Source organism: Crassostrea angulata, chromosome 4, assembly GCF_025612915.1.
Source record: "Crassostrea angulata isolate pt1a10 chromosome 4, ASM2561291v2, whole genome shotgun sequence".
Classification (NCBI taxonomy): Eukaryota; Metazoa; Mollusca; class Bivalvia; order Ostreida; family Ostreidae; genus Magallana; species Magallana angulata.
In genome coordinates this window covers 26336829-26354135 of record NC_069114.1, presented here as the reverse complement: position 1 = coordinate 26354135, position 17307 = coordinate 26336829, and the positions used below count along the sequence as shown (strand labels likewise).

Here is a 17307-nt window from a genome sequence, read left to right as displayed (position 1 = left end):
GGAATTTTTCTCTTAAGTTACAGTAATAGGGACATTTCAATATAAAATGATATTCATCTTCTATATATCTAAAGTACATAGAGGACATAAACGTCTTTGTAATGGAACATTGTTATATCTGCCAGTTTCGATGGTAAGACAATGGGATGATAATCTTAATTTACATATAAGTTTCTTATATTGTAAAGGAATTCTTTTTGTTAGATATGACTGCAAGGTACAATGATCAACTAAATATCTATAGATTGTACATTTGGAAGAGGCATTTATGTCAGCTAGTAAAGACTGTTTAAAATTATCAAAAATACGTTGCTTGGCGATCGTTAAAATAATTTCTGGCTTTTCAAAAAATTGGTTTTCCCATAAGTTCATTAGCCCAATACTTGTTAACATATTCTTGATCTCTGCAGCCCAGTTTTTACATTTGTTTTTACCTAAAGTTTCATTATACATATTAACATAACATGAATTCAAAATGCAATTTCTTGATGATAAAAGTTTCATCCAATATCTTAAAATACGTATTTTTCTGATACATTGCACATTATTTCCCCTTGTAAAACACCAAGATTATTCACAAAAAAATCTGATAACTTACCATCTAATAAAACACAAGACTTAATATTATTATAAAGTGAACGTAAAATCTTCAGAGGTTTACCTCTGATTCCATACATTGAAATTTTATTCCACATTTTAACCCTATCCACTGTGTCAAAGGCACGCTTGAAATCTACGAAGCCGCAATACAATCTACATTTTTTCGAGAGATATTTGTTCACAATTGTTTGTAATGCAAAAATGGCATCAACAGTACTATGAAATGGTCTAAACCCGAACTGTGCGTCTGTAATAACATCATTTCTCTCGGCCCATGACATAAATCTCTTATTCAAAATTGAAGTAAAAAGTTTTGTCATACAACTAATTAAACTAATTCCTCTATAATTGGCAGGATCAGTTGTCCCACCCTTTTTATATATTGGTACAATGAGAGACTCACACAGTATATGTGGAAAATGACCTGTTGTAAACATAGCATTAAAAATTGTGTGTACAAAAGGTACCAAAATATCCTTGAATTCAATGAAATATTCATTAATTATACCATCCAGTCCATGACTTTTACCTGGTTTTAAAGTCTTTATAGCATCTTCAATTTCATTTAAAGATATGTCACTTTCTAATTCTTCAAAAATTACTTCTTTTTCACCTACGACCATGTCATTTCCCACGGCTGTATGATCAATACAAGAAAGGGATTTGAAATGATTGTGTAAATCTACAAGTGAAACATTTACTTTGTTAACTTTTCTCCTACTAAATTTCGAAAAAAATACTTTAGGATTAGATTTCCTTATTGTTTCTAATAAATTGCCCTCTTCATTAAGATATTTTCTCTTGATTCTTCGTTCCAATATCTTATATTGCCTTTTACTTGATTTTAATAATTCATGATTTTCTAAAGATTTACTTTTGTTAAAGTCAGCTAGCGCTTTACGATAAATATCATATAATCGCTTACATTCAGCAGTAAACCATGGTCGGTCATGTCTAGGTTCAACATTATCTATTTGTCTACTACTCTTATTGACATGACGAGGACTGGGCACCTTATGAAAGTCAGACATAAGAAAAGACAATTCATTTACAAAAGTTTTGACACCGTTTTCTAACCCTGTATTACTAGATAAATCATTCTGTGCTAAACATTCCTCTAATCTATACACATTTTGCTGCAGTGACAATTTACTATCATTTACTAAATCTTCCTTCCAGCGATATCTTACGTGATCATGACTACTGAATGAATTCCCTTCTGACTGATTCAATGCTATGTTTATACCCGTTCTTAGTTCGATGTGCAATGGTGCGTGATCAGAATAAGTGTTAAAATTACAAACTATGAACTTATAAAAGTAACTAAATATGTCAGGTGTGCTCAATACATAATCAATAACACTACATCCATTGGCACCACAATATGTAAAATCGTTAGCCATATTATCTACATGTCTGCCATTTAGAATTCGTAACCCACTTTCAATACACATCTGAATCAACTTAAGCCCATAGGCATTCACTGCTTTGTCTGGACACACACGGTCACTTAATCTATCGTCCTCCTTGTAATTACAGATAGGTGATATAAAATCAGAGATTTGTTCATGTACATTATCACATTCAATATAATCATTTAACACCGAGCACCTGCTATTCAAGTCTCCGACAATAATTACTTTACCTTTCTCGGAGTATTTAGCAATTTGATTCTCTAATTCATAAAAAATATCACAGTTATATTGTTTGAAAAATGAGGATTTATCCGGCGGAATATAGATACAACATATGTATAAACATTCATTAGACTCTATTACATCACCGTTAATCTTTAGCCAGCAAATTGTGTCGAAAATAACATCAGTTATTGTAATATGTTTCCGAAACTCATCCCTTATACATAAGGCCATCCCACCTCCTTGTTTAGATCTAGAAAGTGATCTTGGTATGAATCTACATGTAAACCCCGGTACATTGAAATCAAATTCATTCTCTATCCAACATTCAGACAAAAATATAACATCGTATGTACATATAAAGTTTAAAAAAGCAGGGTCGTTAAGTTTTTTCTCGAGTCCCCCATTAATGTTCCAACTAAGCAACTTTAACTTAAACTCACTCTCTGTACACGTTGGTCCCTGGCCCTCTTGTCTGTCCTAACTGGATCCTACCCTCGGGCGTTTGCGATCCTGGCGGTGGCTAGGCGACACAGTGGGTTGATGCGCGGGTTGGTCGCGTCCTTCGCTCGGTGTATACTCGATTCCGTCGATAAAAAGTCTGTCCCGCATCAACCGTACTCTCTGGTTCCGTCTGCGCGCTTCCCGCATCACTGGAAACAGGGCTCTTCTGCGCTGATCGATTTCGACAGGAAACTGTTCCTGAACATAGAAGTTGGTCCCCTTCAGAGTTTTTGGAGCCTGCTTTCTCACCAACTCTCTGTCCTTAAAGTGCGAGAATTTGGCGACGATATTGCGTGGTCGCGCATTTGGGCTAGAAGGTTTTCGTCCAATTCTGTGCACTCTTTCGAAATTAATATCTTTCCGGACACGCATCTTGTCGCACATGAACCTTCTCACCGTTTCCTCACAATCCTCTGCTTCTTCTTCCGGTATGCCACAGAAGAGTAAGTTGTCTCTCATGGAACGGCATCGAAGATCCAGCATATCCTCCTTTAGCTCGTCACGTACCTCTTCCAGCTCGGCGTTGATACGGCCTATCGAATCACTATTTGAATTTAATTTCGTTTTCACATCCGTCACATCCTTCTTCATGTTTTTTGTTTCTCCTTTTACTTCTTTCTGTATTTCCTTCATCTCTTTTGCCGCACCATCAAACAGGTTGCTTAAACCGCTCATGTCCTTATCCATCTCTGTATGAATTTTCCGCACTTCCTTCATTTCTCTTTCTAATTCACAGACTGATGTCTCACATTTTGTCACTTTGTTTTCCACGACGTCAAGGCGTTTAAAGATACCCTCTATTTTAGTCAGCCTGGATTCCAAGTTGTCTATTTTATTAAGTTTTTTGTCCATTTTTTCCAACAAGTCCAAAATGTGTTGTAGCTCCTGTCTGTCTTCTTTCGTACCACGAGTGTTCGGACTGCCACCGTTAATAATTGTTAGGCTTTCGTGTAATATTTCCGAGGTTTCACTCATCGAGTTTTGTGCCATTGTTAGCGACTCCGTGTTGAGAACTGAGAACTAATCACTGACTCAATGGCCAAAATAGAAAACACTTTCAAAGTACACGGTTTAAATAATTAATTGCTACAAAACTATCAGTAACAAATACCTTAGTTGTGAAACTATGTTTCCGGCTGTTTTTTCGCTAAAAACAACCATTAAATTCAACAAAATTCACAGAAAGTTCCCGAGCGGAAAAAATTCACTACTTCCCTCCAAGTGACCACGTGACTATATAGTGATAATCAATTAAATACCTGAGCAGCATGTCAGTGGCGTCAGAAGCAAATTGACTGTTCAATGTTACATTTCGTAGTAGTTTCCATGTGGACTTGGTTTTATTAAGCAACTTTGTTTTATAGATAAATTTAAAAAAAATAATGTAAAAAAAAATAAAATAATGCGATATCGACTTTTTGAGATACTCATCATTAAGTTCTCCAAATGAGATTGCAATAAAAACTAATTATTTAACGGTATCGTTTATGGTGTATTAATTGTCGACTAATTAAACTGCTCAGGCCATGTTCGTGTATGTATATGTTACAAATTATTGTCTTAATAATTTAAGTACGTGACTATGCATTTAAAAACAACAGCAACAAATGCTACAAATGTTCATTGTATATTTTATTTTGTTTCATTTAAGAATATCCATGAAAACCGTTATTTATTATTTTCATAGGGTACGTTTTCTCCTGGAGAAAACGTACCCTATAAATTGGGTACGTTTTCTCCTGGGTACGTTTTCTCCTGGGTACGTTTTCTCCAGCATTCGTCATAATAGTGTAGATCCAGTATGTCTTTTCACCCCAAAGGACAAACAAAGTTGTAAAAATTACACATGTATATTAACAGCAAGTATTTTCTCTTCTAACAGATTCGTTTATTGATCGATTGTGATTATAGCTCTTATTAGTTCAAGCACGTAACATTGTTTTTACAAGTGTGTTTGGGGGGGGGGGGGGGGCAAATTTCTGGGCCGGGTGCGTATACCTACCATAACTTCGATTTCACTGTTATTTTTTTCCGATATTCACTTCAATTTTTTACTAGCTGCAGGCCTGCAGCTAGTTATGTTAATATGCTCACAAAAAGTGACAGACTGAGACAGTTTTCAAAAATGAATTTTATTTGTTACTTTTTGATGTCTGTTTTCTGTACAATATGTGGGAGAGGGGCAGGCCCCCACCTCCTCCCCCGATGCTACGTGCCTGAGTTGGAAATGAGACTGTATTAACCCTTTAAACCTGCCTTCAAATCATGAAACAGATGCACCATCTGAACCACTCAACGTGGCTTCTTTTCAAGTCTGGCTCAAGTAGGACAAATAAAGATAGTCATATACCAATTTCCAAAATTTGATCTCCTCATCTTCATCCACAGGATTCTTCTGATCAAGCTATATATATGACGTCATTATATTTTTTTAATCAATGACACAATGGAATAAGACTTTCACTGAGAGAATTTCGCATTCAATTCGAAAAGGAAAACTTTATACAGATATAATTAAAATGTTTTTTACAAGAATGGTACTTAGAAAATGATTTATGTATTGCATTGATTCTTATTTTGCGGGTACTTGATAATAATGACAAGAACAATGCAGAAGGACTAGGACGGATGCATATGGCAACATGGCTATCTCTGTATCTATACACCAGACTAAGCTACACAAATTATTTTGTCGTCACGTAAAACATATTCTATTTCATTTTAATAGTCAGGCAATATTTACATGTTACAAATGTACATGTATTTGTACTGGGTATATGTATATATAAAAGCAATCAGACATACTTTATCCATTGAAAGTAACGACGCCATCATGGGTTGTTTTGCGAGTATGTTCTTTGTTTTTGGTTTGGTCGATTGTTTTGTTCTAGTGATTGCAGTTGAGCCTCATTCTAAAATCAAAGGTATATGAAGATATGTAAACATTTCTGAACATAAAGATATGAATTCTAGTACATGTTATTATTAATCTTTTACCTGGTATTTTTGAGATTTTTCTCTTTTAATAAATTGCCTCTAAAACGTTATTTACATGTTCTCAAAACTAACTAAACAATCAGTATTTTTTGTCTTTGTACAGGCGATGTGGAATCTCTGCTTAAGTTGACCCCATGGAACTGGAAACATATGAACACATCCATCAAAGTGGATTCCCCTATCACTGTGGATGTGGCCCTCACTTCTCACTATAAACTGACAGGAAAACACCTGAACAAGTTTTTCAGTAAGTACACTCTCTATCTTGTCCAGGAAAAATTCACTCGTTATTCCCTTACAATATTCCTGTAAATATTTCATACCAATGTAAAATGAAATTATTGTTAATTAAACCGGACTAAAAAGTCGATTTTGAATGGTGTGTCAGCATAAATTATTTTGGAATACTATGCACAGTTTATTAGTATTCGTCCGATCTTGGCGGAAGGAAAATAACACGACGATGACATAAATGGCTTGTTAATACTTGAACATTATTATAATACTTGTATCTGATGTAAAGGGTGTAACAGAACAGTTGTACGCATGTCGACTTGGGTTTTGACCAAATGATTTGTTAGAAATGTTGCAATATTCCTTTGTAAACATTGCTCTCTTCAGGTCCAAAAAATCAAGCATGCATGTATGTTATCGCCAAAACAATATCTTACAAAATTACAATGTACATACATATCGCTTATATGGCAAGTACTAACCGTTTGAAGGAGTCCTATTGGAAGTAAGAGAATTTATGAATTTGAAAGTTCACTGTTTATAATTGTGATTATATGAAGCTACACCTACTAACATTTACGTCGATATCAATATTATTATATTCAATCTTACAGAGCTACAAACGCAAACGGACTGTGCCTCCATTCTCAAAGCAATACCCAACACAAAAGAAAGAGACGGTGTGTACACGATATACCCGGATATGAAGACCAGGAAGTTGGTGTACTGTGACATGACCACGGACGGCGGAGGGTGGACCGTGAGTCTCTACTTAGTATTAGGACTTGTAAAGCAAGGTGACCTCTATCTATTGGTCTTCGTCCGTCGTCGTGCGTCTCCTTCGTGCGTTAACAATTTTACATTTTCTAGTAAACTTATGTACATGGCCAATTGTTACCACGCATTTTGGTCTCAAGCATTTCTATGATAAGTGGAATCTAAATTGAGAAATAAATACCATGCCATTCCGGGGCTTCATGGATGGAGTCAAATATGCAAAAATGCCGATTTTTCAAAAATTTTCATCTGTACTCCCACACATGCAGGAAAAAGCTAAATGAAGATTATGATGTCCATGAAGCCCACTGCCAAATTTGTGAACTTCATGATTGAAGAATGGTGCTAAACTTAAAACTTTCGTTTGTAGGTAATTCTAAATAGGATGGATGGCTCTGTTGATTTTTACCGTTCCTGGCAGACCTACAAGGAGGGGTTTGGGAAAGCAGATGGTGAATACTGGTTAGGTAAGAAAAAAAAAAGATTAAATATATTGATGTCATTTTGAGAGGTACAATTGACAGGAATAAGAAAGTATGAATTTCTATAAAATTTTCATGGTGAAAGGCTTAATTATTTTACTAAAAAATTGACAAGCGCGATAAATTCATATTCCAATTGTTGATTTTTTAATATAAAAACTTGATACTAGAAATCAGATGTAGTATGGAATTTAGTCCTTTTTAAAGCGCTAAGCATAGCTCAGCGCTTTATTGTCGTTAGACTTCTACTTCCGGTGCAAGGAATAACCGCCCCCTATGAGCAGAAGTTTACATCATTTAAACTGGTGAGGGAACCAGTTTCAGGAGCTGCACGGGCTAGTACGGGCTACTGTGAATTTGATGTACAGGGCTTACATACATCATTGCAGGGGCTGCCACGCAGTGATGAGGAAATATATTGCGTATACAGAAAATAAAATGTTATATACATATATCTTTTACAAACAGAAGCTAGGTTAGCGCTTTTCAGTACTATCAGTACTTTGACTATACTAGCAATTAGGAGTTCATTGCTTCCAACTACTTATCGAAACACAAGACGTCTCAAAGTTTTTAGATATTCAAAACAAGAGCTGAGAGATTTTTCTGTTGCTATGATTAATATTCTTTTTCAACTTCTTTTCAACTTCGTTGCGATGGAGGTCATATAGAATATCCTCGCTTAACGATATGCGTTTTGATGTATTTTTCATGTACGTTTTGTGCCCATGATTGTGTTACATGTACTTAAACGTAAACAAACGTGATTTTTGTTGTTCTAAATTAAAAAAAAAAGAATACGTCCATGTGGTCATCATTTATGAATTTTTAAAATTCGATTCTTGTCATGAATTTCACACATGAATGTTGGGATAACAAATAATTAATGACGTTTTCCAGGAAATGAAGATATTCACTTGCTTACTACTAGGACCAAAAACGAGCTACGAATAGATCTTCAAAAGTTCTCCGGTGAAAAGGCTTACGCCAAGTACTCCAATTTTTCTATAGGAAGTGAGTCTGAAAAATACAAGATAGCTATCGCAGGATACAGCGGAAACGCTGGTGAGATAACAAATCATTTGAACGATCGGGAAAAGAAAATATTTCAATAAGTTTTAGAATAGTCTGAATTCATTTTAATTTCATTGTAGGAGATAGCCTCTCTGACAATAATGGACTGAAATTTTCCACGAAAGATCAGGACAATGACGCTATGGTTAAAAGTTGTGCTGTTGTGCATCAAGGAGCATGGTGGTTTGGAGCTTGTTCAAGGAGTAATCTAAATGGCCTGTATCAGAAATCTGCCGTAAAATGGACATGGAAGGGTATTGTGTGGTATCATTTTGACAAGGGCGGGGTTTCTATGAAGAACGCAAGGATGATGATTAGATCCAAAATATGATGTGCTGTTCAAATACAATGCAATCTGAATGACATGTCAAGCATTTTCATTGTTGTTATAAAAAATAAGATTCGTTACTTGTAACCTGAAATAAAGTACAGAATTAAACCACACCCATCAATAACTGTGAGTCTTCTGCTGTTACATGAAAGACTGTAATTCGAAAACGCATCCCTATTTCAGTACCTTTTCTGTGTTAATTATCACCCAACAGTGGCGACTTTAAGTCCTATATCTTTGATTATGCTGAAATAAATAATGGTGAACGTCTAACCAAGATACGTCACTTGTCTTATTTCTTCACACTTACACGTGGAAATTTCAGTTCAAAAATCATTCTTTTCACAAACGTCAAACAGAAACCCTAAAAACAGTAGAAAAAACTGTTGTTTGCCAACTTGTGATAATGAGTTAAATGCAAGATATTTAATATTCTTTTATTAAGTTCCATGATCAGACGAACTCCATGTACATTCATATCCATAGGCCAATCCTGAAGTGGACAGCAACCAAAATTCAAATATCTATAAAAATTACAAAAATCGAAACCTCCATTAACTCGAACAAGCTTAATGAATAGTTCTATTAGGGTATGGCGATGAGTATCGGAAATGGTTGGTGAAAGAGTCAAGTTCTTGCTTCTCTCTGGGTTGTACTCCGACAGCATCTTTGTTTTCCAAAAATAATGATTTAGAATAAAGAAAACCATCCAAATATCATACGAACTCATAACAAGAACATTCTTGAGTGTGTCGTATTACTGCTGCTTTTTTCAAACCCCCTCAATTCATTTGCGTCAATTTTTGGATGGAGGAGAAGAATCAAACATTGGTTAATTAACTTCACAACCTTTTGTATATAAAAACAAAATGAAAATCGTTCTAATTAATAGTACATCATTTCCCAGGCTGAAGCATATGATTTCTATTCCAAACATTATACTGCCAGGAAACTTGACCTCTTCGCTCCCTCAAATATTTTTTTTAGGGAATACATAGTGAAGCGAGCTCAAACACAAACGCATGGTCGAAGAAAAACATTGGACAGATGCATTGAAAACGTCAGTGATGCTTGTCATTTTGAAGAAACTATTGCAATAAATCAGTGTATTTTATTGGTAAATCTGATTAATTTTGCCCCAAATTGCTTTGGATTTATAAGAAGTGCAATGGTAACAATAACACTTGCCAGTCGCTGCGCCTCTTTGCGACAAGTGGAATTTCTTCGAATGTTTTTTCAATATGCATGAAAACAAGTTTTCCATCTTTTCCCATAATAAACTTTAAATTTCACGTTTTCTACAACAACGGCGAAACATAAAACTATGTTGTATCAACTACTTAAGTTTGAATATATTTGAGATTCATCAACTTCTTAATATTTAATGAAATTTTTGGAAATGGACAAGGTTAGATTTAATTCTATGCTTAAAAAGATGCGAACGTTGATAAATAAAACACTTACGTTTTCTTTCAGTCTTGTCATTGTGCTTTTGTACATGAAACACGAAACACTTTAAAATCCAGGTAGACTTACTTAGCGATGTTTTATACCCTCCACAAAGAGTTGAGCGAGGGATAACAACCCAAAAATATATTATTATTTTCTTAAAACATCTTGTGATTAGAAGTCAAACATGCAAATACAATTTCAAAAATCTTCTTTTTAAATTTTGTAATTGCACATCTTTCCAATTTCAAAAGATGGATTCTTATATTAAATTTCAACTCGTTTTGTTTTTAGAGTTCACTTGTATAAACTTGTGTAGAAATTAACCATTTCCCCTATGATACAGTTTGTTGACATTGTTCTGCTCTTTTATGCATAATTTACATACAAAACAACATGTAAAATGTCATATTTATTGCATTTTTTCTCTTTTGACAACAGTTTTAGTCAATATTAGGCAGAAACAAGCCAGTTCAAGAAATGTTTACATTTTTATTCTCAAATATAGATGGCCGCTCATCAACCTTAAGTAAACACGTTTTGCCTGCTTAGTGTCACATGACTTTATACAATTAAATATTTATAAAACATGTATACATGTATACTAGCTACTTTTCAGTACGCAATTTCATCGAATGTAAAGAAAATGAAGCTAATTAAAAATTTACTTGAATATACATGTATATATTAACATTATAATTAGAGTATATTTAAATTAACCTATGATTTTAAATACACTGACACATTCATTTTATCCATACCACATATGTGAACAGATGTGCAGACCGTCCTCTTTTATGTGTATATTTGACATAATTGTTATACAATTTTTATTTTTATATTATTCGAATAAACTTCTGTGGAAATTTTTCAATTTGTAATTCATACAGATAACCAACAAATTTAGATACAACAGGGTAGTAACATTGTAGTTACAGTGTAAATACATATTGAAATATTAATACGTATTTACACTGTAACTGATGACAATTTTAAATAAGTCATTTTCAAAATCTTATATTCCTGAGATTGTATTAGATTTGTTTCTGTTTTTTCTATATACAATAAGCTTTTCTAGTTTTACTGAACATTGTATATTTAGAAGAACAACAAATTCATAAATTAAGTAAAGTACTTAATTTTAATAATGAAGAGACTTTTTTCGTATTTGAAGTATAGTACAGATAAAATCATATTGATTCTTCTGTGTGAACTTGAATTTGATGACGACTACACAAATTATATTTAGATGGATGACAATATGATTGTCTCTGTAACCATACACTGGACAAAGATCGATTTTACATTGTCACGAAAGAAGTATATCCTATTTCATTTTAATATTCAGGGGATACACCCTTTATATGTATATGTATATAAAAACAATTAGAAATGTCCATCCATTGAAAGTTACAACGCCATCATGGGGCTTTTTGGAAACATTTTCTTTATTTTTGGATTGGTAGATTATTTTGTTATTGTAATTGCTGTTGAACCTCATTTAAAAATTAAAGGTATGGATAATGTTTTTTGATATAAAGAGTAAAATTCAGTAAAAATGTTTCTTTGGTATTTCTAGATTATTGCTTTTTACTCGATTGCTTCAATAAGTTTTAAATAAATGCATGTCTTGAACTAAAAATTTTGATAATTGCTGATGGTATACTCAGTTAATCAATATAATATTTTCCACTTTCGCAGACAGTGTAGAATCTCTTTTAATGAAAAGTTCATGGACCTGGAAACACTTGAACTCTTCCTTCAAAGTGGAATCTCCCGTCACTGTGGACGTGACCCTCACCTCTCACTACAGACTGACCGGGAAACACCTCAACAAGATTCTCAGTCAGTGCTCTTTCTATCTTGGCCAGCAAAACTTTACTTGTTTTACCACTTATGATTTTACCAAAAAATCATATTGGTTAAAAGTAAATCGAAGTAACAAAGTTTATATTTCATGGTGTGCCAGGCCATAATTCAATAGATTGACCACTAAAATGTCAGCAGAACGGAAATAATCAAGTATAGGTGACATGAATGGTTGCTACAGTACTTAAACACTTTACCTGTTTTAGAAAAAAAAACTGTATAACTTGGATCTACTGACTGAAATGTTGCTTTTTTTTAGGTTAATATTGTTGTCTTCTTAAAATTTGCCAACAAAATATACAAGGATGGTCTCGCTAAAACAATAATTGTATAAAATCGCAATGTACATGTAGCTTAAACAGCAAGGACCAACCATTATATAGAGTCCTATTAGAAATTAACATCCTTTAAAAAAGAGAGAGTACATGAATATGAAAGTTTACTGTAATTATTTTTAATGATAATATACTACATATAATAGTATTAATTAAGAAGGCTCAATGGTCGTGACCAATTTTAGACTGTTTTTATCTCCTTTAGAATAAGAGCTCTATATAAAAATATAGGGAAATATCAAAAAAAGTCAAGATTTATGCAATTTTTCTTCAATTAATAATACTTTATAGGTAAAGAAATCCTATCTTAACATTTTAAGGAGATCTGATGATTAATTTATTTACCAAAAAGCTTCCTTAACGCGGATATCAATATTAATCTACTGAATCTTACAGGGTTAAAAAAACAAAAGGACTGCGCATCCATTCTAAAAACGATACCCAACACAAAAGGAAGAGACGGTGTGTACACGATATACCCGGATATGAAGACCAAGAAATTGGTGTACTGTGACATGACCACAGACGGCGGAGGGTGGACTGTGAGTCTTTACTCTATGTTAAAATTAGTTAAGTACTGTAGGCTGGATGGTCAAAAACAAAAGACATCAACAAAAACAAAAGACATCAACTCTACATTTAAAAAAAGAAATATTATATTTTGAACATGTTGTAATAAACTTTGATTAAGTCATGTAAATATCCTAATACTTTACCTTTTTAGTTTGAATATTTCTTATATCTTTATAGAAAGCTACGTGTATTTCTAAAGAGATTAATATGGTCTAATAGTGGCAATGACCATCAAGCCCTCTAAAGCAACAAGTACATGTATAATTACTTTCAGTTTGAAATTGTTTATCCTCTTTTTTATGATTAAGAAAAGAAGAATGCGTTTCTTGATGAGGTCTTGTTGCTAAATATAATAACCGATTAATAAAATCTGACTTTGCTTATTTGAAATCAATGGAAGAAACTGTAATCATCTAAAAAGTCCTCAACATAATCGAATAAATAATTTATAATTAAACATAGAATAAACATTCTGTGATAAAGTGATACATGTCTGTTGCCTTGCACCGCATTCTGTCGTCGAACATTTAATTTCTAGATATAAGATAGGGAGGGAGTAAGAAATGAAGGTCGTGGTATTCAATATTCTCCACACAGAAACTTATTGACCTTAGTTTTTGAGATTCTGCTTCAATGACATGGCTTCTGTGGTTAATTCGTGCTTTTGCACAAAGGTTCCTGACCGTATGTCACATCATAAAACTTAAATTCCATGTGAAATGTTAATTCAAAAAATAGATTTAATTGACAAATTCCCAGTTCGAAGTGTAACGGTTTATCAATTTCTTTAACTACTTTTATAATTTTGGAGAAATGTTCAACATTTAAAACCTTTCGTTTGTAGGTAATTCTAAATAGGATGGATGGCTCTGTTGATTTTTACCGTTCCTGGCAGACCTACAAGGAGGGATTTGGAAAAGCAGATGGTGAATACTGGCTAGGTAAGAATAAATAAATAATTGACAAGGAACGTAAAATATACAGAAATAAGAAAATATATAATTAATTTCTCAAGGTAAAAAGCTTTATTATTTATTCTAATTGATTGTACATTTGATTATTATTACGTTTAATAATAATTAATATACACAGGCTATGCCTGTTGTAATTGTTCAGTCCTATTGAATTTATTCAATAAAATATCTTTAATTTAAATATTCTTTTTAGTTAATGGATTTTATTATAGATATTGTTCCTCTAGTCTTTTTCATACTAGCAATTAGGGAGAGGGCTAAAATAGGCTGTGCCTGCTGCCTAATCCCATTTAATATATCATATTGAATAAAATATTTTTTAAAGAAATACTAGCAATTAGTTTATTATTTTCAATTATTTACTAACCAAAATCCTCTTTGGGCGTTAAAATTAATATAAAAATATTAAAGTCATCACCGTTTTGAGTGTATTTATTATTGTAAGATTAAATGAAACGGTTAATCTCTCATATCCAATTTGATATGTACTTATATAAAAATAATCATTAAATCAAATCTACTCGTTAAGCACACACGAGACGTTCCTCAATTTTATACAATTTTCATTGATAATTTATTCCTTATTTATTAACATTTATACCTGTTAATTCCCAAAAATTCAGGGTACAATACTAGGCTTTTTTCGGAGATAGAATATTACGAAATTTCCTTAAAATGGCATGCAAAATGCAATTGAATGCTTATAAATAAAGCCATACTATACATTTTGAATTAAAAACGTCATGTCTATATGAAAAAAGAATCATATAACATAAAAATATAATTATAAAATTACTAAGTGGAAATCTTCATATTGTGTAGATAGGAAAAAATGTAAGATAGGTCGCGTCTGACCTTAATAAAAAAGATTTTCCTCTACAAAGTTTCAGGCACTATATTTTTAATCGCTGAAACGAACTAAATGACATGTTAAATGGCTATGTGATGCATATCTTTGACTAAGATAGTATATAAAGGCTTTAAAGCGGCGATACACAAATACCAATAAGAACCAAGGCGGTACAGATAATTAATCATACCGCGCCAACGCGCAATATACGATTTGTCTGCACGGCTTTGGGTGTTACAAAACCGACGACATCCAAAAATAAGCAGTCAGTGCTTAAATATTTACATTTTTCAGTCTTAGTCTGTGATAATACAGTTTATTTATGACGCAAATGACGTACTGTTTAGGCGCAAGGTTTGCATGATTATACAAAATGAAAATATTGAAAAAGTCAATACAATTATTGAAAGTAATCGTACAATCGCTAAAAATGAAAACAATATAAGTTGTAAAGAATCATTATTAAATATAATGAGGTGATAATTATGATATTGGCTTGATCAAATCTATTAGTAGCGCAAAGCTATTCGGGCTTTATTTGATGTGATCACGCCCGACCAAAATTATAACATCAAAATACGTTAACAATAATTTCATATTCCATAATACATATGTATTTTTTTTGTTCATTTTTGCAGAATTTTATGCCCTTTCAGCCGCCTACAGATATCATTTATTTTTGTAGATATCTAAGACAATAGTTTAAAGATTTTTGTAATGCTGTGATAATTTTTTTCAACCTAATTGCCAGAAACCTTGAACAACAATATGTTCTTTATCCAATTTGAATAACTGAAAAAACTGTTCGAGTTGGGCACTTTTGCAAAACAAATATATGAATGTGTTTTTCTTTTTTCCATTTCAATTTCAATAGGTAGGGGAATTTTTGTCTTCTGTCAATGGTGTATCATCTATTAGGAATTATACAAATTCAATCTCAAACATTAATTATAAAATTTCAAAGACTCGAGCATGAATGTTAGTACATGTTTAACGAAAAATATTTACGTTTTCAAGGAAATGAAGATATACACTTGCTTACTTCCAAGACCAAAAACGAGTTACGTGTGGACCTCCAAAGGTTCTCTGGTGAAAAACCTTACGCCAAGTATTCGAAATTTTCTGTTGGGAGTGAGTCTGAAAAATACAAGTTAACTGTTGGAGGATACAGTGGAAATGCCGGTGAGAGGTCTAATCATTCTTTTAAAGATCGTAAATAAATGAAAATTTAATATGTATTAAAATTGTGTGAATTTTAAAATTACTTTATTGTAGGTAATAGCCTCTCTTACCATAATGGAATGAAATTTTCCACGAAAGATCAGGACAATGACACTTGGGATAAAAGTTGTGCTGTAGAGCATCAAGCAGGAGGGTGGTTTTTTGACTGTTTTAACAATAATCTTAACGGTCTTTATCATAAATCTGCTGTTAAGACATGGAACGGCGTCATTTGGTATCACGTGACGGTTTCTTTGAAGGGCGCAAGAATGATGATTCGAACCAGCGTATGATGTATTATTTGAAAAGTAAAAGCGCACTGCATAATAAATGTACGTTTTCGTGTTATTTTGTCGCCAAAAAATTATTATGCATTGTGGCATTAAGTCTTATGTATTTGAATATCTACAGTTGTTGATTATCTCCGTTAGACTCGTCACTTGTGATATTTGTTCACACTGACACGTGATAATTTCTAAAAAAAACCAAACCTCTATTACACGAATGTCGAATAAAAACCCTACAAACAGTAGAGAACATTGTTGTTTACTATCATTGTGGTATTAGGATAAAAGCAAAAAATAATAAAATTCGCTATTTACTAGTAAGTCCCATGAGAAGACGGATTCCACGTAGACTCATACACACAAGCTAACCCCGAAGTGGACAACAGCAAAATTTAAATAATATCTCGTGAGAAAATCTAAAAATATGACAGCAATCGAAACTATCATTAACTCAGACAAGATCAATAAACAGTTGTATTTGGGTAAGATGGTGTTTCACAAAAATTCTTGACAAAATATTCCAGTTCCAGCTCTTTACTTAGTTCCTTTATATCTATATCTTTGTTTTCCAAAACAATGATTCAGAATAAAGGAAACCATTCAAATATTTTTGGAACTCATAACAGGATTATTCTTGAGCGTGTTGCATAGATGTCTTCTCTAATCCTCTTCAACTCTACGTGTCATTTCTGTTGGGTTCCGTAGCAAAAATCAAACACTGGTACTTCACAATCATTTATATGTGAAAACTAAAAATGGACATCATTTGCATTTGATTCCTATTCGGAACATTACTATAAGGAGATCTGACCTCTTTGCTCCTTCAAAGACTTTTTTAAATAAATACCAAGTGAGCTCAAACACCAACGCTTGGGCGAAGAGAAAAATTGCTACTGATATTTGTCATTTTGAAGACACTATTGCTATAAACCAGTGTAATTGATAGCTATTTCTTATTATTTTCGCCTCATATTGCTTCAAAATAGACTTTTAATTTCACGTGTTCTATAACAATTAAAGGCGAAACATAGAACTGTGTTGTATTATCTTAGCTACTTAAGCTTGAGATGTATCAACTTGTTTATATTTAATAATACAATGCATAAAAAGGTA

At 32.9% G+C, this 17307-nt stretch overlaps 1 protein-coding gene across 1 annotated transcript; it reads left to right on the top strand.

Moving 5' to 3' along the window:
- The first annotated feature begins 5530 nt into the window (after positions 1 to 5530).
- On the top strand, positions 5531 to 16200 carry LOC128180330 (techylectin-5B-like). The gene is made up of 11 exons (XM_052848361.1): positions 5531 to 5665; positions 5842 to 5985; positions 6587 to 6732; positions 7120 to 7216; positions 8132 to 8296; positions 8386 to 8508; positions 11787 to 11930; positions 12686 to 12831; positions 13707 to 13803; positions 15704 to 15868; positions 15962 to 16200. The coding sequence occupies exons 1-11, from the start codon at positions 5575 to 5577 to the stop codon at positions 16198 to 16200; spliced, it is 1557 nt and encodes a 518-aa protein (XP_052704321.1). The 5' UTR covers positions 5531 to 5574.
- Positions 16201 to 17307: the final 1107 nt, after the last annotated feature.